At 41.6% G+C, this 22,345-nt stretch overlaps 1 protein-coding gene across 2 annotated transcripts; it reads left to right on the top strand.

Annotated features, from left to right (window-relative positions):
- Positions 1–3,170: 3,170 nt before the first annotated feature.
- vps11 (VPS11 core subunit of CORVET and HOPS complexes) lies at positions 3,171–21,293 on the top strand. 2 transcript variants are annotated; one of them, XM_069165059.1, is made up of 16 exons: positions 3,171–3,350; positions 4,697–4,845; positions 5,023–5,158; positions 5,267–5,430; positions 5,617–5,864; positions 8,139–8,340; positions 12,615–12,766; positions 12,993–13,179; positions 14,950–15,093; positions 16,834–17,031; positions 17,147–17,314; positions 17,462–17,595; positions 19,176–19,378; positions 19,583–19,754; positions 19,938–20,160; positions 20,374–21,293. In XM_069165059.1, the coding sequence occupies exons 1-16, from the start codon at positions 3,209–3,211 to the stop codon at positions 20,536–20,538; spliced, it is 2,787 nt and encodes a 928-aa protein (XP_069021160.1). In that variant the 5' UTR covers positions 3,171–3,208; the 3' UTR covers positions 20,539–21,293. The 2 variants fall into 2 exon arrangements, with proteins under 2 accessions (XP_069021160.1, XP_069021159.1); XM_069165058.1 differs by lacking the exon at positions 3,171–3,350 and having other exon boundaries at positions 4,678–4,845.
- Positions 21,294–22,345: the final 1,052 nt, after the last annotated feature.

The following is a 22,345-nucleotide window of genomic DNA, read 5'->3' as shown; positions in this document are numbered from 1 at the left end:
TAGCAGTGGATAGGTACAAAACACTGACAGCATTCTGTGATGGGCCCGGGTCCCTGCTATAGTCGAGATGGTATTGATAGATGCTCTGAAAACAAGCTGGGACCCAGGATGCCGGCAATGTTATTTATACCAGTAATAATAAGAAATAGAAGGAGTAGAGTGTATTTAATTTATGAGGTAAACCCATCGAATCTGTTACCTGTACCAAGATAACCTGAGACTGTCTCAAGGTCTCCTATTGTCTCTGCAAAGCTGCTGTACTTGATATTCGATCTCCAGATAACAAATCCCTTTTAGTTAACGACATGATGATGGCCTACAACTTAGATTTTATTTTTCTTACCAAGACAAAGCTAGGAGAAGGCAGCAGTGCTACTTTTTTTAACAAGACAGCACCAGGAAATATCAGTTTTATGAATACCTGCGTTCTGCAGGCAAGAAAGGACCTCAATTTTATATTGAAAGGTACTCCATCCATCCATCCATCCATCATCTATAACCGCTTTATCCTGAACAGTGTTACGGGGGGGCTGGAGCCTATCCCAGCTCACATTGGGCGAAGGCAGGGTACACCCTGGACAGGTCGCCAGTTCATCACAGGGCCAACACTGAGAGACAGACGGAAACAAAGACCATTCACGCTCTCATTCACATCTTTTTGGGGACCATGACGACCGAGGAGGCCAAGGAGCTGGTGGAAGAGGCTCGATGAGTCCAGCCTGTTGCATCTCCTAAAAGACTTTGGTCCGCTGTGGCTTGTCTGGCCAGGTGGAGGTGTTTAGGTCTCATACTATTGGGCTGCGCCCCCCAGTGTCTATGTCATGCTGGATAAGGTCCAGCCTTCGACGAAAAGCAATCCTTGAATTCCAGAAGGAATCGCAACAGCAGATCCTGTTTACTGGGGGTCAGTGCATCACATGTCACGGCCAGGACCCTGGCCTCGCTGTCAGGTGGTGTGACAGAGAATGTGTGTGTGTTTGTGGTAGAGGGGGTAAGTAGGGAGCAGTGAGGGCAGTTTGTCAGGAGAGATGCTGCCAGTGACCATGTCTTGTTTCAGATGTCAGCACAGTGATCGTGTGACCTACAGGGCACCCCAGCAACGGTGGCTGCCGTGACATCCGGATGACATGTCCATCGTGAAAAGTGAGAGTCCCTCTCTCGTGTTAATGTCCCAGTCCAGTCCAAAACATCCAGTCCCAGTATACAGTGCTCCAGGGTAGGGACCCACACCAGGCAGCGAACCGTCTTCTTTCCCATGCCCAGGGTCACTAGTACCTCCCCGAGCATGAAGAGGCTGTGTTCACCAGGGAGGAGCAGTATAACAGTCACAGGAGGATACCAGCCTTCTCCTAACCAGGTACAGCTCAGAATTACCAGTTCTAACTGGCAGTCCAAATCACCACCTGGGGTAACGCCCCCTCCTGGTTGGTGTGTTGTGTTGCTCAGGATGCAGTGTCAGGGTTCTGCATTGTACCAATGCCGTCCCCGGGTTGTTTGCCTGGTTCCTTGGAGTGCAAGGGCAGTATCTGTTCAAACCCCCCACTCCCCCCAACAGACTCTGCTGCCCTCTGGGTGGCTTTCCTCTCAATAGTCTAGGGGCCTGCACCAGCTTAGTTAATTCCTCAGCCCAGGCAGGCAGGTGCCACCGCATGCAGTCCAGTCTCACCAGTCTCAGCTTGTCCTGGAGGGGAGAGCCCTTTTATGCATATGTGATGTTATATCTCTGGCCGTCATTGGTTTTCCGCTGGAAACATGCTGATCTCTGAAATGATTGGAGGAGCCAATAAAGGAGTAAAACTAAACAAAATTAACACAGTGCCACTGTGGGCTTTAGCCAACACCAACAAATTATTCCTTCTTACAGGTAGCTCTTGGAACTAGCATCTCATGTCCGGCACACTCAGCAAGCTTAACACACATTTCTCCGACAAACAGAAACAATAACTCTCGGCAAATCCAAGACGGGCTATTCACTGTTGTAGGTAACAGAAATGACTGACAGGCTTAACAGCTTTTACAAATAGGACATGTTCAATGACACTTTCAATGACATGCTACAGCAGGTCGTTTGTCCCGACGGCTGACAGACTATTCAACAGCAGCCCATCATAATGTAGCACTGTATGTCATAGCACCTGACACTTTTTTTCACCCTAAGGTGTATTTATTTATTTTTGTGTCGATAGTTTGTGTGTGTATTTATCGGTCTTATTCTTTATAGTTTTTCTAAAAAGAATTATTATTATCTACCCCATTTTGATTGTATGCATATTTTGTAATTATTTACTATAATTAATAATAATTATTATTTGTAATTATGCTTACCTTTTTTTTCGCTAACTGTGTCCCTATGCTGCTCTATGCTGTATCTATAGACTGTACACAACTCTACAACTCATCACCAATGAAGAAACACAGGAAAACATTTGAAACGGAATATTTTGGTATTCGTATTTCGGCTGTTTTTGTGCAGCTAATTATTTCTCTAATAATTTTTGCTCTTGCAGTTTGATAATTTTTATCGATAAATGCACCATTTTCTAAAGTTAGTTTACATTATATTTACCTATTTATTTAGAGTGAGGCTATTTTAAGATGTATATTGTCTGTTTCTTTTACAATCTATAGCCTGTAAAGATCAGACCGGAATTCCGTCATCCAGGGTAGGCCACGCCCCTTTCTGTGGTGAAACATTGACATTGCGGAGAATCGGAGGAAGTCGAGACTTTTCTCCAAACGTGTGCTTTAAACTAACCGATTAAATAATAACGCTATGCTGAAGAGTTGCTGTGTAGTTAGTTGCAACAACAATGTTGTTTAAAACTCTTATCTCCGATTTATTTCCCTGTCATGTCCTAAAAAAGATCCTGTTAGAAGTGCTCTATAGCACAACTCTATAGAAGGGAAAACTGAAGTGACGTGACCAATGGCAGGCAGATGCAAATATGACCCCTAGACATGGTGCTGCCGTGTAATTTTTTAAGTAATTTTGGTGGTTTACAACGGATTGCTTTAGTAAGGCTATTTTACATTGAACTCTATGGAGAGAGTTGCTTGTTTTCCCCCCAAAAGGGGGCGGGTACGTTTCCTGAGAGCCAAGGTTCCCGGATTTTCCGGTCTCTGCTCAATGGGCCCACTCGTCAGACAGTTTTGCTCACGTGACAGTTGAGTCACATGACAACGTCCCTGTTTTGCTCATGCTACAAAAATGGCAGCGTTCTTACAGTGGAGAAAATTTGTCTTCTTTGATAAGGATACGGTGAAGGATCCTGTGGATAATGGGAAAAACGTTTTTCTTCCAAAAGGAATATCAGCTTGTGACTCCGGCCGGGGTCACATTGTTCTTGGAGATATCCTTTTAAACGGCAGTAATTATCTCGCTCAGCTATCGTTAGGTTCGGTTGCTGATATCCGATGCTAAGCCTTGACTCCGGAAATGTCAAAACAAACTTCAAACCGAGGTAATTTAGAATCGGTATTATAAATTAGTGACTGTTCGGCTGAAGAATGAGCGGTAGAGCCAGGCTGTCTTTTATTTCCTGGTATTGGAAACAACGCCACAACCAAGCGGTGTCATAATCTTCGGATCAGGTCCTATTTGTTTTCAAATTCTGCTACTAATAACCCTACATTAACTGGATGATCCAGTTTAAAGGTAGACAATTGTTATGTTTACATTCTGCGTTATGGGTTTTATTTACTATTTACATTTACTATTTATTTTATATTTATTTACTATTTACTGAGTTTTCCGTTGGATCTTGAAGGTATCACCAGCAAGCCAACACAATATTGCCAAATATGTATAGATTTTGTTCTAACATCCTTTACTTTTATTATAAACACCTCAGAAATATTCTGAGATACGGACCTCAGTGAAGTCGATGAAGGGTATGGCTATGCTCAAGACAACACAAATTAGCTTGCTCAAATATTGGTAGGGACAAATCTGTCCTCCCAAAATATAGATAGACATACTGTATTGTTCCCGCAAGGGGGCATTTTTTCGTTACAGCAGCATGGAATATACAGCAAAAGCAATACAAAAAAAATACGGAATAAAAGTAGAGGTAGTAAAAGTACCAAAAAAAAGTAAAAAAAATGCACAGTATATACAAATAAAATAAAATTAAGCAACAGTGTTAATGGGGAAGGACAGATTGGGCCAGAGGTGAGACAGTCTGATTGCAGTGGGCAGGAATGATCTCTTGTATCGGTCCTTGTGACAGACTTTTGTCTGCACACTCTCTCTATGTGCCCTGGTCTGTTACACTTTCTGCCGTTTTTCAACCAGCAATCCTGTGTGGGACCAAAAGTAGATAAATGACCTGAACATTTTTTTTTATCAGATTTTATAAGTTGTCTGCCCCTGTCCCCATCCAGTCCCCCTTTGCTACAACCTTCATTATCTACCAGCTTTTTATACTGCCCCCTCCCCCCCAACACACACACACACACACACACACACACACACACACACACACACTCACAAAAAATGAACTCAACGAAGATAGAGGCCAGGAATGCTGCGTATCTGGATGGCATCAGCTCAAGGCTCCTGCAGTCCTGTGCAAGACCGGCTGCAAGACAGTTTAGCCCACTTCAATAACATATTCCATTGTTAATGCATCAGTTAATGCGTCTCTTGCAAACCACTGAATATGCTTGTAGTTGTCCTTAACCTGTGTTTTCCTACATATGGATGGCAACATCTGGCTTTTAACGCGCTCCCTGCAGCTGACATCCTTTCAGGCCTACAAGTTACGGGTAACACACCTCTACCAGTTGAAGCAGCACAGCATCCTCGTATCAGTGGGGCAGGATGAACACGGAATTAACCCCCTAGTAGGTTTGATGTTCTTATTGTTATTATTGTTGATGTGCTGTAGAGAAAAAATTTCCCCTCGGGGATTAATAAAGTAACTACCTAACGTAACCTAACCTAATCACAGAACAATTGTCTCAGTTATTTTAAACCACTTCTAAACTGAGTCTTTCTTTCTTTTTTCTTTTTTTTTTTAGGTAAAGGTCTGGAATTTAGACAAGCGAGATAGTGGAAATCCGCTTTGCACTCGGATTTTTCCTGCAATTCCTGGCAACAAACCAACTGAAGTGTCTTGCCTCAGTGTACACGAAAACCTCAACTTCATGGCCATTGGTAAGACACTAAATAAAAGTTCTGCTTTTTGCCCATTGACCCTGTGATCACTGTTTGGTAACCATTTTTACCTTCAGTTTATAATGGATGTTGTTATTTTCTCGACAGGCTTCACAGACGGCAGTGTGGTTTTGACCAAAGGTGACATCACCAGGGATCGTCACAGTAAAACGCTGACGCTGCACGAGGGAACTAGCCCTGTCACGGGCCTTGCCTTTCGTCAAGTGGCCAAACTTACACATTTGTTTGTTGCCACACTGGAGAAAGTCCATGTTAGTCTCTTTGCTCTTTGAAAAAATTGGGTGCTTTCAAGCCATTATGTATTTGTCAATTTACAGTATTTAGCAAGTTTTAAAGAGACACCTTTTCTCAACCTTAAAATGACCATATATAGTCTTTCAACTGAAGATGTTGACCTGTTCTAACTTATATTGCCTTCCTGGTTTCCTCTTGGTCAGTGCTATACCCTGTCCATCAAGGAGTATCCTAAAGTAGAGCTGGATGTCCACGGCTGTGCGCTGCGCTGCTCCTCCCTGACGGATCCCTCCCAGGATTCCCAGTTCATCGTGGCTGGTGATGAATGTGTGTACCTCTACCAGCCAGATGAACGAGGGCCCTGCTTTGCCTTTGACGGACACAAGCTGTTGGCCCACTGGCACCGTGGATATCTGTTCCTACTCATCAGGGACATAAAGTCACCCAACAAGTAAGAACAAATGAAATGCATATTGAGCATTTTGAGGCTGTGCTTACTTAAGAAGATGAAATGTGTACAGAAACACATTCGGTGGACTACTTGGGTCATTTAGTGAGGATTTGTAGCTCTTTTACTCTCCAGGCTCTTTGACTTTTAAATTATATTTGTAACTATTTACTAGGGAACTGCACTACAAAATAGCAATGGGTGTGCTTCTGCTACATCTACTTTAACCTTTAAAACCTGATAGATGCAAATTATATCCAAATTCCCGCCCCTTCTCGGTTGAATTGCACAGCGAGGATTTATCAAAGGGAAATGTGACACATATCCTATAAAACAATGCCAGTGCCTGGTCTGTGTGACGAAGCATTGCAGATGAAATCTGTTTTTGAGTTGGATTAAATTTGATCATCATTACACTCTGTGTCCTTCACCACACCCGCTACTTTTTATTGAATTATTCCCACTTTACTAGCGTACACCATATCAAAATAAACAGCAGAACTCACCCTTTTTGATGATATGCCGTGGTTTCTCTGCACTGCGAATATTTTCAGCAAATCTGGTTTTGAAATCATATGTGACATTGTCTCCAACATAGGGCTCACGTTACACAGGTGTACGCCCTGAGTGTGACCATGGTCATTCTTTCCCCTTCATATTCTGTCAACACTGTCACTGTCAAATTAAGGCATAAAATGTGCATACAAATTATTTTTTTACAAAAGATACATAGTTTATGTGCTTCTCACAGCAAAAGTTGTGTTCAAAAGATGTACAAGATGTAACTAAATGAAACGGTGACCTTTGTGCCTCCGTCAAGCACATGTTTATTTCTAGTTGGTAAGTCATAGTAGTGTGACAAACATGGTTCATACATCGAGACAATCGGTTCTGCACAATAATGAAAAGATATCTCTACTGCCAGCATTCTATGGTGAGATACATGTAAAAACATAACTATTTCAGGAGATTATTTTTCCCCTTTATGTACAGGCTCATATGTACAATCAATCTATAAGTATAATCAAAACAAATGATTAAAGATTTGGATAGCCCAGACTTGACTGAAAAAAACCAAGATAAAGCATTAATGGCCTTATAATGACCAAGATATGAAAGTGACATTACCCTGTCGGTTACTATTGAGGGGCTATTGACAGGCAATATTTGCTTTTCTTTTAATGATTAGTAATCCTTGGAGTTTACACAGTAAAGGAGTTGCTGTCTTAATATAATGTGCAATATTAAATTGTTATATTGTTATCTTCATTAGCTCAACTTTCTTTCCGTTATTACTGCTAAGGCCTGATTTACTGAGATCTCAAATAAAAGGTACTAAAATACGTGTTTATTCCAAAAGTCTGTTCATTTATATTACACCAATTTTGTGGGGGATTTACTAAAAGTAATGGCATAATTGATATCGGGTACAAATAGCTTTATTTAAATGAGGGGTTTGCATGTTTTAAAGTGATTGTATCCATGGACAGTTTTGGACGGGAAATGGAACGATTGAAAAAGGAAAAGGTAAATTGGTCCCAATTAAAGGTGCTAGTGGAGTAGGCCAATAAGCACATTGTTGAGCTACAGCAAAGGAAAATAATTGTAACAAGAAGAAACGCTATATGGGAGATTATCAGCGAGAAAGTCAATGGCGTGGGAAAAAAAAAAAGATCAATAGATGAAATTAAGAGAAAACTACTGCAGTGCCAGTTCAAAATAGGCTGTTTGGCACTATGCTTCAATCCCCCCCAAGAAACTGACATAAGAATAGTCCTTCCCGACTGCAGCAGACACCCCATGAAATTTCATACATATAGTATCTTGTCTTTGAGGTTAGTTGTAATAGTCTAATATAGATACTTGTTCACACCCCGTTGCTTCTTCTACTAATCTCTTTTTTTGTTATTTTACTTAATGAATTGCATCTTTAAAGGCTTATAGGTGCTTGAAAACTAATGACACTTGGCACAACCATCAGAAGTGTTGAAAATATACATCTGCTATGGGTCTTGGGCGAGGATGTGGCAAAACGTCTCGGTAATGCCCTCTAAACATCCCATTGTCACGCATTTTAGTTCAATAAACTCCTACAGTGTTTGTCAGACAGACTAACAATTTGGTCTGTGCCATCATAACTGCCTGACTGATTTTAAATGGGATAAATGAAGTGGTTTAATCTGGATTTTGGTCCATCATTAAATAATAACCAGCTTACTAAAGTCTTACAAAAAGTGTTTCCTATGAGACTGTTCACAGGGTTTATTTTCCACTCAGGACAGGGTTCAGCACCAGGGAGAGCTCTCCGTCAGAGAAACAGCTTCTGACCATCTATGACCTCGACAACAAGTTTATCGCCTACTGTGCCTCCTTTGATGATGTCATCGACGTGGTGGCAGAGTGGGGCTCCTTCTATATCCTAACCAGAGATGGAAAAATGTTTGTTCTCCAGGAGAAAGACACACAGACCAAACTGGAGGTGAGTCTCAAGGGTACAATCTGCAATCTTACATGCTTCTCTTCAGTTTATTTAAGGCTTTCAATATCCCCCCCCCCAACACACACACACACACACACACACACACACACACACACACACACACACACACACACACCACAAAATATTAAAAAAAAGCACAAAAAAACAACAACCTTAGACTGCATCTCCCTCTCGACCACCTGAATTAAAGAAACCACACCTCTTGTTATAAGACAAGTTATCCTAGTTATAGGCTTTTATGATTTGCGGGGAGCCTTCTATGTATCTATCAGTACCAGGAAGGTTGTTGAGGCCCATATGTACATACTGTACCTACATACAGTATGGACATGCTAGTATGCCCACATGTACATAGTAGCCTACACAGAAACAGTCTGTCTAGCTAACATTTAAGGCATCTAACATTTTTGGAAAATAGTCTTTCATAGAACATGACATAAATATAATCTTTACAAAAACTATTAACATTCATTGAGCAAACAATATCTATTAACCACCACCCATTTAAAGTCAAATCTGAAAATTAAAATGTGATTTGACTAAAAAGCTGTGAGTTGGATCCATATCACACGCTGCTGACCGTTTACACCCACTTGGTGTCATTCTTTCCCCCAATTCTTCACTGCCCTTTTCTCCTGAATTAATTTGCATCACTTCACACATCACTGTTCTCCTGTTGGTTATACGACAATGCTTGTAAACCGGGTGCGTGGGTGATTTTTTTTTTACATACCTGAAATTTTAGCAGAGTTTGTGAAAACTTTCTGGGGAATGGAGAGAAGTCGCAGGGAGCCAAATCTGGTGAGTTGGAGTGGTGAGGGAGCGATGACTGTGTTTGTAGTGGGTGAGAAACTTGTACGTTTTTATTGCACTCTGAGTTAGCGCGCTGTCATGTGGGAGAACCCAAGTTACAGGAGGCTGTGGCCAAGATGGTAGAGTGGGTGGCCCACTAACCAGAAGGTTGGTGGTTCAAACCCCGAGTTGCTCCCGTCGGTGTGTGACTATATTCCTGATGGCGAGCACCTTATGGCAGCTCAGTCTCATTAGTGTGTGAATGAAAAACCATGTAAAAGGGCTTGAGACCGATGATGTGATAAAGCGCTATACAGGTGCATTTACCAAGTGCCATCACCACAGTTTGGGTCATTTGAACGCAATGTTTTTTCCCCAGACACCTCAAAACCTCACAGCAAAGCTCCGTGGTTTCACTCCGACCCTCCTGGGATGAATTCACGGCACACAGCCGTCAATGTCAAAGAAAACCCACCTGGTTGCACCTGACCCGATGTGCTTTCTTTTTTTCAGTTTTGGACAGGGATGTTCTTGCCCCTCAGAAATGTACAGCATATGTCACCGAGAACACCTCTCCAGGCTCATTGCTTCGTTGTCGCAGCCCTCCTGAAGCATTGTAAGGGACTCCGTTGTCAATTTCTAGAGTTTGCTACAAAAATCTGACATGCACCCTCTGGTCATGTCCGACGCACCCAGTCCACTGCTTGCAAAAAACGTGTGTAACTCAGGAACTGATGATAATGAAGCGACGAAATTTTGTACCAGTTACTCATCAGGGTTATATCTTTCTCCGTCTTTGTGCACGCCATGGTGCTCTGCTCCGTGCACGAGCAGTAGTCTCAAAGGTTATTGGTCTACCCTTGTAGTTTTGCATTATCTCTCTTTTAGGTAGGTAGGTAGGTAGGTAGGTAGTTACTTTATTAATCCCCGAAGGGAAATTTTTTCGCTACAGCAGCATACAGAAGCAATAAGATAATAATAGAATAATAGAAAAACAATAAAATAGCAGTAAAATAGCAGTAAAAAATATTAAATATAAAATGCACAGTATATACAGTACAGTATATATCTATATATTATATACAAACAACCAAGAAACACAGTCAACAATGTTATTGTTATGTGATAGATTTTGCCAGAGGTGAGTTATTGTACAGTCTTATTGCGGTCGGCAGGAATGATCTCCTGTATCTGTCCTTGTGACAGCGGAGCTGGAGGAATCTTTTGGAGAAAGTGCTCCGCTGTCCCTGCAGCAGGTGGTGGAGAGGGTGGTCAGGATTATCCAATATGGATAATAGTTTGTTCAGCATCCTCCTCTCCACCACCTTTTCCAGGCTGTCCAGTTTGTAGCCGATGATGGAGCCGGCCTTCTTAACCAGTTTGTTAAGTCTGTTGATGTCACCGGCTCCAATGCTGCTCCCCCAGCAGACCACAGCGAAGTACAATGCACTGGCCACAACAGACTGGTAGAACATCTCCAACATCTTGCTGCACACATTGAAGGATCGAAGTTTCCTCAAGAAAAAGAGTCGACCCATCCCCTTCTTGTAGACAGTGTTGATGTTGGTCTTCCAGTTCAGTCTGTTGTCGATGGACACACCCAGGTACTTGTACTCCTCAACCATGTCCACCTCCTCTCCCAGAACTCTCAGCGGTTGTGGAGCCATCGTCTTCCTCCTGAAGTCGACCACCATCTCTCTGGTCTTGGCCACGTTCAGGAGCAGGTGATTTCTTCCCGCCCACTCCACAAAGTCCTCCACTACTGCCCTGTACTCATCCTCCCGTCCATCCCTTATACACCCTACCACTGCAGAGTCATCAGAGAACTTCTGCAGATGGCAGGACTCTGAGTTGTACTGGAAGTCAGTTGTGAACAGGAAGTGGGACAGAACAGTTCCCTGAGGAGCTCCAATACCACTGACCACCGTATCAGACAGCACACTGCCCAGACGGACAAACTGTGGTCTGCCTGTCAGGTAGTCAGTGATCCAGGAGACGGTGGACTTGTCCACCCCCACCACCCGCAGCTTCTCACTCAGTAGCAGTGGTTGGATGGTGTTAAATGCACTGGAGAAATCAAAGAAAGTGATTCTCAGAGTCACCGGTTCCATCCAGGTGAGACTGAGCTCGTTGCAGCAGGTAGATGATGGCATCCTGTGTCCACCTCCTCACAGTCCTGGTGGTTACAGGCTGCCTCTGCACCAGGGGAACATACTTGGGAGTCAGCAGGACCAGGTTGTGATCTGATCTACCAAGGGGGTGAAGGGCAGTAGCACTGTATGCATCCATGGCATTAGCATACAGTAGGTCCAGAGTTTTATTGTTCCGGGTGGGGCAGTTAACATACTGGTGCAAAGTTGGCAGTACTTTATCCAGACTGATGTGGTTAAAGTCTCCAGTAACTGCCAAAAATGCACCGGGATGCTTAGTCTGCAGTTTGGACACAGTGGAGTAGATGGTGTCCACTGCTGCCTCTGCGTCAGCTGATGGAGGAACGTACACAGCGATAACAATGGCGGACGTGAACTCCCTCGGCAAATAATACGGGCGCATCCCCACGGCTAGCAGTTCAATGTCCGGGCTTTTATTTGAGTTAATATTTTTAGACAGCCCCTGCACTTGTCATAGCCGGCTGTATGTGGAGAATAGATGCCTGATTTTTTTTTTTATGTAAATCCGGCTGTAACTTATGATTGTAGCTCATTATCTACCCTCCCGTGGTAGGAATATGATCACTTCTGCTGGAAAACACTATAGTTATAACTCCTTTCAAGGTTTTCCTCTCAGCCTCTCACCCAAACTGGAAATAACTAATCAACCACCTGCCACTTACTCCGTTTTTATTTGAGTTATTGGACTTTTTTGTCCAATCTAGGGCCTAGTACAGAAAAAATAATTATAGTCGGTTACTCTTTGTAAGGAACCATGGAGTTATATTTGACCAGGGTCTTTTAATTCGCACATAAACTGAGTTTTGAGGTCTATCATCTTTTACCTGTTTAGTATGGTTAAAATTTTAAATATTCTTTCTCAGAGCAATGAGACTGTTTTAATCCTTTATTATCAGGATCTCCGGGTAACTTTCTCAAAGGCCTTCAGTTGATCCAAAAAGATTTAGCAGGAGAGGTTATATTTCTCACATATTACCTGCCACATTTAATGCCTTTAATGACCAAGCTCGAGCATATCTTAAAGATCTCACAGTACCCTATTATCCTGTCCTGGCTGCAGGACTAAACAAAAAGAGAATCACCCTCGAGTATCTGGAGTCACACTACTGAAACCACACTGGTTTACACTGTATGTGCACACTGTGTGTGTGCTTCATGATTTAATAGAAAGCTCCCCTCTCAGAGTGCAGACTTCAGGCAATTTTTCCACCGGTTCCATCCGTGTTGCGTCCCGGCTCCGACAGTGCAAGCCGAGCTGATTGCTCTCACCTACTTTTTTTGTCATTCAAGATGCTGTTTAAGAAGAATCTGTTTGTGATGGCCATAAACCTGGCTAAGAGCCAGCACCTGGACAGTGATGGGCTGTCAGAGATCTTCAGACAGTACGGTGATCACCTGTATCTTAAGGGAGACCATGATGGTGCCATCCAACAGTATATACGGTAATTACATCACTAAACATGTGCCAGGGCTGAAGCTATCATTTTTTTCTTAGTTTGGACTGTGTTCAGGCTTCCTTTGTTCGATATTACCAGAGGAACGTTTTTTGGGGTCGCAAAACATGTCGCTTTGTGGTTTCACAGCTTTCGGATACTACGTTTACTTGATTGTTGGTCAGTTTCCCTGTTGATGGAAGCACTCCTAAAATAGCACTGTTATTTTTCTCAGCACTATTGGGAAACTGGAGCCATCGTATGTGATCCGGAAATTCCTGGATGCACAGAGGATCCACAACCTGACTGCTTATCTGCAAGCCCTGCACAGACAATCACTGGCCAACGCAGACCACACCACACTGTTGCTCAACTGTTATACCAAGCTGAAAGACAGCTCCAAGCTGGAAGAGTTCATTAAGGTGACTATTCAATTCAATTCAATTTTATTTATATAGCGCCAAATCACAACAGAGGTTATTACATGGCACTTAACACATTCAAGTCCTTACAGCAAGACTTTACAATATTATACAGAGAAACCCAACAATTCAACAATTCCCACATAAGCTAGGAGGGAAAAAAAACTCCTCTTTAAGGGAGAAAAACCTCCAACAGAGGGAAGGAAAAACTCCCTCTTAACAGGAAGAAACCTCTGACAGAACCAGGCTCGGGTGGGCGGCCATCTGCCTCGACCGGTTGGGGTGAGAGGAGAGCAGAGAGAGAAAAGGACAGCATAGAGATAGAAGAGAAGAACTGTTGGTGGAGACGACAAGTGCAAAGCAGAGACATGCAGCTCCATGACGGGACATCTGCAAAAGAAAGAACAGAAACTACGCGAGCGAGGGAACTATATGGAGAGACAACAGATAATAAGCAAAAAAGTGATCGTAAACAATGAGAATATTGATCAGGGCTATTCAAACTTAATAGCTTAAGGGCATGATAGGAAGATGAAGAGGGAGCTCGAGCACCACACAAAATATTTGATCAATTAATAGTTGCAAATATGTTTAATGCTCATAAATATATGAGTACATGGAATATGCTAATCATCCATTTTATGGTATCAGTTTCAGACCGCAAAATACAAGATGATCATATAGTATTGGCCTGTTTATGATACAATCAAAACGATTTCAAGCAAACATAAATTGTTTATACCTGGTCCATATCAATATTTATTAATGGTGAAAACAGTGAAACAGTATGGAGACTAAATAAAAATTCATATCATGATAATTGCAATACTTCGACCTGCTGACGTAATGATATCCTACTGTCACACAGCGTAACTGTATGACATACAGCTGACCCAGTAACAACCACGGCTGAAAGCCGCTATAGGTTACAGGTTTTTTTGCTCCAAATTAATGTAATCGGGTATAGATAATGGACGAATGGACAAACATTGACCTCAAACTTAAAAAAACATCAAGCCACAATATCGGCAAATGTTCCGAAAGTGGCGAGGAAGTAGTTAAAAGCTCTGCAGTTGATTTTGGTAGCCGTCCTGGCAGAGCGACAGCTCTTCCTCTGATACAGCTACACCCCTGCACCCCCCACATCCACCTCAGCGCTGTATGCAGAATCTGAATCTCACTGACTCACTGTTCTTGTTTGCAAACTAAAGAACTAAGAGCTCATTTTTGTTAAGTTTATCTAAATATTTGAAGGCAAACTGTTGCTGTATCCTGACATAAAACTATAAGTCGTATGTTATCAAATTAATAATCAAATATTTTTCAGTATTTTTTCATATCGTCAAGAATTTTATTTTTGCAAAAATAACCCAGATGTATTGTGATATTTTTGTAGAGCCTTATAGCTCTAGCTCGCCCCTAGTCTTATGAGCTGACCCAATTCCACACTCCTACTTGCTTTAATCCTTGTCTATGGTTCATATATCTTAAAGTAGGTAAGCAATTTAGACTTAAGTTTTATTAATCATCTTACTTAAGGCCCACTCATTTTCTTGTGGGCAATAGCAAATTTCAAACAGGATGTATTTGGCCCAGGGCCGCGGTTTGAATAAGCTTTACACACAAATGACAACGTAAGTTGACAGAAAATATTAATTCTTTTACAATGATAATATTAAGTGACCGAAAACAAAAAATGGTCTTAATAGACAAGTCACTAATGGGTTCCATATCGTAACATTATTGTCTTCCCACACTGTATTTCAACAGAGCAGTGAAAGCGAAGTCCACTTCGATGTGGAGATTGCCATCAAGGTTCTTCGTCAGGCTGGCTATCACAGCCATGCTGTCTTCCTGGCTGAGAAACACATGCACCATGAGTGGTACCTGAAGATCCAGCTGGAGGACCTCAAGGTAAAAAACAAGTAGACACAGGGATCAGCCTCTTGAGAGTACTGGGACATTATCTGGTGGCCTTAGTGTTATTTTTAGTCAACTTGACCAGCAATGATGTAGCAAGCAAGAATGAGTTAAAGAACCTCAGAATTCATGCATCAGGTGGACAGCGTTAATGTCACTTGGTTTGCGCACGCCAAAAATGACATGATGTCACATGGTGACGCACATACCAAGCAACAGCATTTTTAGAGCAGTCGCACAGGGAAATGGATGGTCAAAAGAAAAGTAAACGTTCAGTAGAGATGGAGAGAAAGAAAAATACTCTTTGCCACAGGTGCAGCTAAATGGATTAAAATAAGTTATGCACAAAATGGGGCCTGAAAGAGGCGTACGCCGCTCCCCACACAAAAGTCAGGATTTATATAAACAAACTTGACGGGATAATGTGCAAACTCTGACCCATCCGTACGCACGTTTTGGAGACCGGGAAAATTGCCGACACAGACGGTGTCCAGATTGTAGAAATTAAATGTGACAGGCATCTTGATACATATAACGAAACCTCTCACACATTTAATTTCGCTTCATATCGCATCTTATTTGGGCATGGGTCCACTGTATCATTAACATTCTAACCAGCTGGTTAATTATTTGCTTGTGACCTATAATTATTCCATAAGCAACTTTCAATTGTTAATGATAGAAGCAAATCTAAATTTCTAATTAAATTCTGGTCATTATATCTGGTTTCACCCAACACGCTCCACCAGAGCTCAGCGCAGAGGGCTGGAATGACCGATGGTCAGTCATGTGGCTCTGCAGCTGATGAAAGGCAGGATGTGACAGATTCTGGAAAGTGACGGTCTTTAAAGTGAGACCTTTTCACAGCGTTAACTTGGAAAACTGGTCATCAGCATCCTTTGTAAAAATCCAAGATAACATTAAATAGAATTAGGCTAAAGAACTGCAGAACAGAGTGTCAGTTTAAAAAAAAGTATTTCTCATATTGTGCATATAGAGTTTAATGCAGTTGTTGTGTGGAAAAGTTCTTCCACTGAGCTCTCAGGCGCAGAGAGCGCAACGTCATGGAGACATCGCGGTGGAACTTCTATCACTGCAGCAGCAACATGTTGCTACTCGCAGCATTTTCTTTTGTTTGGGACCCCACTGCTGAGGCCACCAAACATTACAAGCTTCATCTTCTGCACCTCGACCACAAGCATCTGGATTTCTGTCAGAAAAATTCTATTTCTGGATTTTACACTCCGTTGTTGACACGATTCACCACGATTGAACCATATTTTATATGCATCAACCTTGAGGCAGATCTACGTGTGCACATTTCCACATGGATTGTGATTTATAAAGGGAACATTGCATGCAGGTGTGCATGCGCATGGTTTTATAAAACTGAATTTATTTATTTTGCACACATCATTTTCTGCTTTTGTGTGCACATACACTTTTAGTGTGGATCCTATGCAATGATTTATAAATGAGGTTGGCTTCAAATATAAATCAATGTAATTGATTTAAGTACATAGTGAAAATATTATTTGTTTGTGTTTTGAGCAGTTACATTTTTAAATACAGTAGTTCATTATATTCATTAGAACTGTAAATGAAAGTGGAAGACTATTTAACACAAAAGAATTAAGCAGGTAAAAAAAAAACCTCTAGGAAAGGCCCAGACACAGTTTCTGTGACACAAACAGATATGGAAACTCTCTTATCTTGTTTCCCTCCAAAATCCAGAACTATCAGGAAGGGCTGCGTTACATCGGGCGTCTGCCTTTTGAACAAGCTGAAAGCAACATGAAGCGTTATGGCAAGACACTGATGCACCACGTTCCAGAAGGTACTACGCTGTTCCTAAAGGGTTTGTGCACCAACTACCAACCGAGTGGAGACACTGTTGAAAAAGACCACCTTGACAGGAGTCGGGTCAGTCAGGTCAGTCGGCAGTACTGTTGCTCTCCTTTGTATTTAAAATGAAGTCCTCATAGATTACATACTTGAAGCAATTGTATGAAATATAATTCTAAATAAATGTTCATGTATGTTTCAGTTTAAGGCCAATTCAGAGGAATTCATCCCAGTTTTTGCCAACAACCCTCGGGAGCTGAAAGCCTTCCTGGAGCACATGATGAAGGTCGACTCCTGTTCTCCCCAGGGTGTGTATGACACCCTGCTGGAGCTCCGGCTGCAAGACTGGGCACATGAACAGGACCCTGAGGTCAGTGCAAAAACACAAAAACAACTTATGAATGGTACCATAATAATTTCATGTCATTTCAGAAAATTAGAAAGGTTTGGAAAAATGTTTATTTAACAAGGGAAAATCCCTCTAACAATTTTTTTTTCTGATGCACATGTTTGGCAGAATAAAAAGTCCCTGCAGGGGGAAGCTTTGTCGCTGCTGAGGAGTGACAACACTGTGTTCGATAAGGCCCTGGTCCTCTGTCAGATGCACAACTTCAAAGAAGGCGTCCTCTACCTTTACGAGAAGGGTAAACTGTAAGTGAGGAAGACTAACTAGCCAAATGGGCAAGTTCGGAATGGGTGGGGTGGGTGGGCTGTTAAGCATTAGCTTCTTTATCCGTACCCATACACATTGGTAATTTCTTTACACATTAACATTATGTAATGAGGTTCAATGGTGATAGCCATAGCCGGAGGCATTATGTTTTCAGGTTGTCGGTCCGTTGATCCAATTCTCATGAACGCGACATCTCAAGAACGCTTTGAGGGAATTTCTTAAAACATGGCAAAAAGATTTACTTGATACCAAGATGAACTGATTTGGTTTTTGGGGGGGGGGGGGGGGGGGGGGGGTGTCAAAAGTCAATTTCAAATTGTTGACCCCAATTTGACACGATATCCAGCAACATGTCTCCAAAGAAGTTGGGACAGGGGCATTAAAGGACTGGAACTCATTGTGTAAAGATTAAAAAAAAAAACACCTGTTTGAACACCACAACTAATTAGGTTAATTGGCAGCACATCAGTAACATGATTGGGTATAAGGCATAAGGACTCCAGTCTGCCTGCAGTCCAGACCTGTCTACAATTTAATGTGGCCCATTATTAAAATGAAAAATATGACAAAGGAGACACTGAACTGTTGAGCAGCCAAAGTTATATCTTAGGCAATAATAGGACAACTTTTCACTTCCAAAACTCCAGAAACTGGTCTTCTCAGTTCCCAAACGTTTACAGTGTTGTTAAAAGAAGAAGTGATGCAACACAGTGATAAACATGCCCCTGTCCAAAAAAAATTGAAACATTCTGCTGGCATCAAATTCCAAATAAGCTTAGATTGTTTTTATAAAACAATAACATTTCTCAGTTTCAACATTTAATATGTTGTCTGTAGTCTGTCTGCACTTAAATATGGGTTTATGTGCTTTGAAAATCATTGCATTCTGTTTTGTATTTCCTTTTTACACATCGTCCCAACTTTTTTGGAATTGGGGTTCTAAGATCAGGGTTTGTGTATGTGGTTTATGACTGAATAGTAATAAAGTCAATAAAGACAGTCACTGAGCACTTTATAAAGAACAGCATACTTGGCAGATCTCCCATTTCTGTGGCATGGATTCTACAAGATGTTAGAAACATTCCTTTGAGATTCTGGTCCATTTTTACATAATTGCATCCCAACATTTAGGCTGTGATTTTCAAACCCTGGTTGATTGGTATCAAGGGGCCATAAGTGTGCCAAGAAAAACTCCTCCACACCATCAAGCTGCTACAAGTCACCTGGACTGTTGACACAAGGGTAGGCTGGGTCCATGGACTATGCTGCTGATGCTACTCGGACCTACCGTCTGCAGCCTCAGTAGAAATGGAGATTCACCAGACCAGGCTTATGTTTTTCCATTCGAAGTGACCACTATCGCATTTTTCCCAATTCTGATGTTTAATATGAACATCACCTAAAACTCCTGACTTGTATCTGCTGAAGTTTATTCACTGCACTGTTGCCACACGATTGGCCGATTGGATAATTTGAATGAATAAGCAGGTGTGTTTCTGAAAATATTGTAGTACCATAAGATGTTTATGAATTGGACTAACTTTACATTTGTGTGCAGGTACCAGCAGATTATGCACTACCACATGCAGAATGAGGAGTATGGAAAAGTGGTAGAGGCCTGCAAGCGTTATGGGGACCAGGAGAGTTGCCTTTGGGAGCAGGCACTGGGATACTTTGCGAGAAAAGAAGAGGACTGCAAAACTTACATCAGTGAGGTCCTACATCACATCGATCAAAACAATCTAATGCCTCCATTACTTGGTAAGCTCGTTGGATATTTTGCTTTCATACTTCATGCATTTTTGTTTGGATTGTGATCAGCATTTCTGATTAAGTTATGATTAAGTTCACCTGAATAAGTTCAGGTAAAAATTGAGAGGATTGAGATCTCTTCACATCAATTGGATCTAGTTTGAAAAGGTAATTTGTGCAGCATTTACATGCATGATTTTTGTGCGGCTACAGTGGTGCAGACGCTTTCGCACAACTCGACGGCCACACTCTCTGTCATTAAGGACTACCTAATCAGCAAGCTGCAGAGGGAGAGCCAGCAGATAGAGGATGATGAACGCAAAATCCGCCAGTACCACGAGGAAACGGCTCACCTCCGCTCCGAGATACAAGAACTGAAAATGAGGTCGGGTCAGACAAATGATGGAACTTTGTAGAAACTTGACTCTTGAACAGCCAGCATATATATTTATTGTCCCAAAGTCTTATTTTAATTGATAATCATTACCAGTATGCTTCTGCTGATGTGACCATGCAGAAGTCACAGACGTGCATAACATGATCTTTACCTCAATATTTTCCCACGCAGTGCTAAGATTTTCCAGAAGACCAAGTGCAACATGTGCAACAGCCCTCTGGAGCTGCCGTCCGTTCATTTCCTGTGCAGCCACTCGTTCCATCAGCACTGCTTCGAAAGCTACGCCGAGAGCGAGGCCGAGTGCCCGACTTGCACCCCGGAGAACCGTAAAGTCATGGACATGCTGCGTGCCCAAGACCAGAAACGTGACCTTCACGACCACTTCAACAGACAGGTAGCAATACTCAAATTCATCCACAAGATTGTTCACTGAAAACAAAAGAAGTTGTGTGTTTAATTAACGTCCTTTCAAGCATCATGATGATTTCAATAGTTTGAATCTTATATACATTTTTCATCTCCGGGTGGAATATTTTTACTGTTCTTTAAGCACCACAGAAATGTTTGAATAAAAAACATGTTTTTGTGTCCTCTCTCTGGTTTTCAGTTACGCAGCTCTAATGATGGTTTCTCAGTTGTGGCTGACTACTTTGGTCGAGGAGTGTTTAACAAACTGACTCTGATCACCGACCCACCTGGCAGCAAAACTGTTGGGAATCTAGAAGTCAACCTGCAGAGAGACCTTCTCATCCACACAAAGAGAAACAGCTAAAACCTCAGCTTATGATTACAGTCTGAATTCTACCTGAGCATGTAAGCTGGTGTTACCAGACCACAAAAACTCATTGCGGTAATACTATGGGTCTGTCGGCTCTCCATAGAGAACCGTCTCCAGTCAGAGCATCTTACTGCCCGTAGACCTCATTTTAAAACTATTGGAGCAGCCTTTTACCAATCAGCATTGACCACCATATGCGACAAAACTCTACCAGTGCTACAACTACATTTAAAAAGAAGAAACATTGACGCCATTGCAGCAGTCTCTCCAATGGTTGCTGATTGGATCGCTCTACACAGTGGCTGAGTGAATGTTAATGTGGACAGGATTTCTAGAACATAATAACAGCAAAGAAAACTAAAGCTGTGAGCAACTTTCTGGTAACACCAAGCTACCCGAACAGTTTGTCCAACTTAATATTAGTGCAGTCTTACAACTACATTCTTTGCTGCACTTTATTTATCACTGAATTCAGATGCCTGCTTTTAGTAATTGCGACAGACCTTTTTGTTTAATTGTGTTCCAATCCGAGTCATGACTCACTTAAGGACAGTCAGAATATGTGTTGAAAATATGTAATACTGCATCTTAAAACTTTGCTGTATCACACTTCGGATCATTTTTGCTTATGTGTGTTTGCGTTTACTCAATCTTGCACAGCATTTTCATAATTATTTCAACCGTCTGTCATTAAGGAAATTATGCGTAATACTCTAACCTGACAAATAAAGTTGTGAATAAAGTCATAATTAAGTGTATTTTTTTTGATGCAATGTTGTCTTAGGCTTTATGTTTATCAAATGTATGCTTTAACTGGGCATTGTTTGCACTGCTGCTACAGTCTCCCCACACACCAAAGCCTGTACAACTTCTGTTATAAACCAGTTCTTTGACTTCAGCTTCAAAATTGCAGTGGTCCATCAATCTGAGGTTCCAACTTGCATGAGGAACCCAGGACTATCTTCTGTTGCTGTAATTGTGTACCCTTGTTTTCATCTGTATTTTTTGGATGCTAAAATTTTTACAATTTCTTCAATTATCAGTGACACACAGAAAAGCTTTTTTTTTTTTAGCTTTACAAATATAATTTGATTATCTTATCTAGATTCCAGGGAAAAGTTATATTACTGCAAATAAGCTGTTGGAATTATTACAATACTAGTTTTTAAATGTATTACAACTTTAGCAAAGTAAAAAAAAAAACAACATTTGAAATGCTTTTTAATTTCTTTTTTTTTTTACATGTATGAAAAATGTGTTGATTGTGGCCTAATTATAATGAAAAGACAAATTTACACAACAATGTTATTACTATAACAAATAGATTGATTCATTTTAAGGGACTATGTGGTTGGCTCAGACTTCACATGGAAATATCGTATTTCGATGTACGCCCACTTGGACGTGGACCAATTGCATCCAGCCAGACGATACGCATATGTCGTGGGCCAATCACGGGGAAGTGCGTCGCGAGGTGGGCGGGCTCTAACTTGCAGCGGTATTGCCTGTTGTTACACCAGCAGTCAATACAACGCCATTAATTACCGGAGGCTTGAAAATGTTCCTTTCACAATAAGACCACATCAATATTTCAGGTTGTAACAACCAAAGCCACAGTGCCAGTAATAGTGGGTTCCCTCGTGAAATGACATTGAGTACGTTTGACTGCAGTGATGTAATGTATTTTGTCTAAAATAACCATTTCGGCGGGTAGCTATGCCTGTATGTCAATCGACTTTGGGGTTCTTAAACTGAAACGCCTACCGGAAACAGTTTATCCGTTTATAGTTAGCTTGACAAT

The sequence above is a fragment of the Embiotoca jacksoni genome, unplaced genomic scaffold, assembly GCF_022577435.1.
Source record: "Embiotoca jacksoni isolate LCO1_2020_lvr unplaced genomic scaffold, fEmbJac1.0.p SCAF_33, whole genome shotgun sequence".
NCBI lineage: Eukaryota > Metazoa > Chordata > Actinopteri > Embiotocidae > Embiotoca > Embiotoca jacksoni.
This window is presented reverse-complemented; position numbering and strand designations above follow the sequence as displayed.

Coding starts and splice junctions, on each gene's coding strand:
- vps11 (XM_069165059.1), top strand. CDS start 3,209: ATGGCAGCGTTCTTACAGTGGAGAAAATTTGTCTTCTTTGATAAGGAT. Junction 17,032..17,146: donor ACAGGAGTCGGGTCAGTCAG/GTCAGTCGGCAG, acceptor TGTATGTTTCAG/TTTAAGGCCAATTCAGAGGA. Junction 20,161..20,373: donor ACGACCACTTCAACAGACAG/GTAGCAATACTC, acceptor TCTGGTTTTCAG/TTACGCAGCTCTAATGATGG.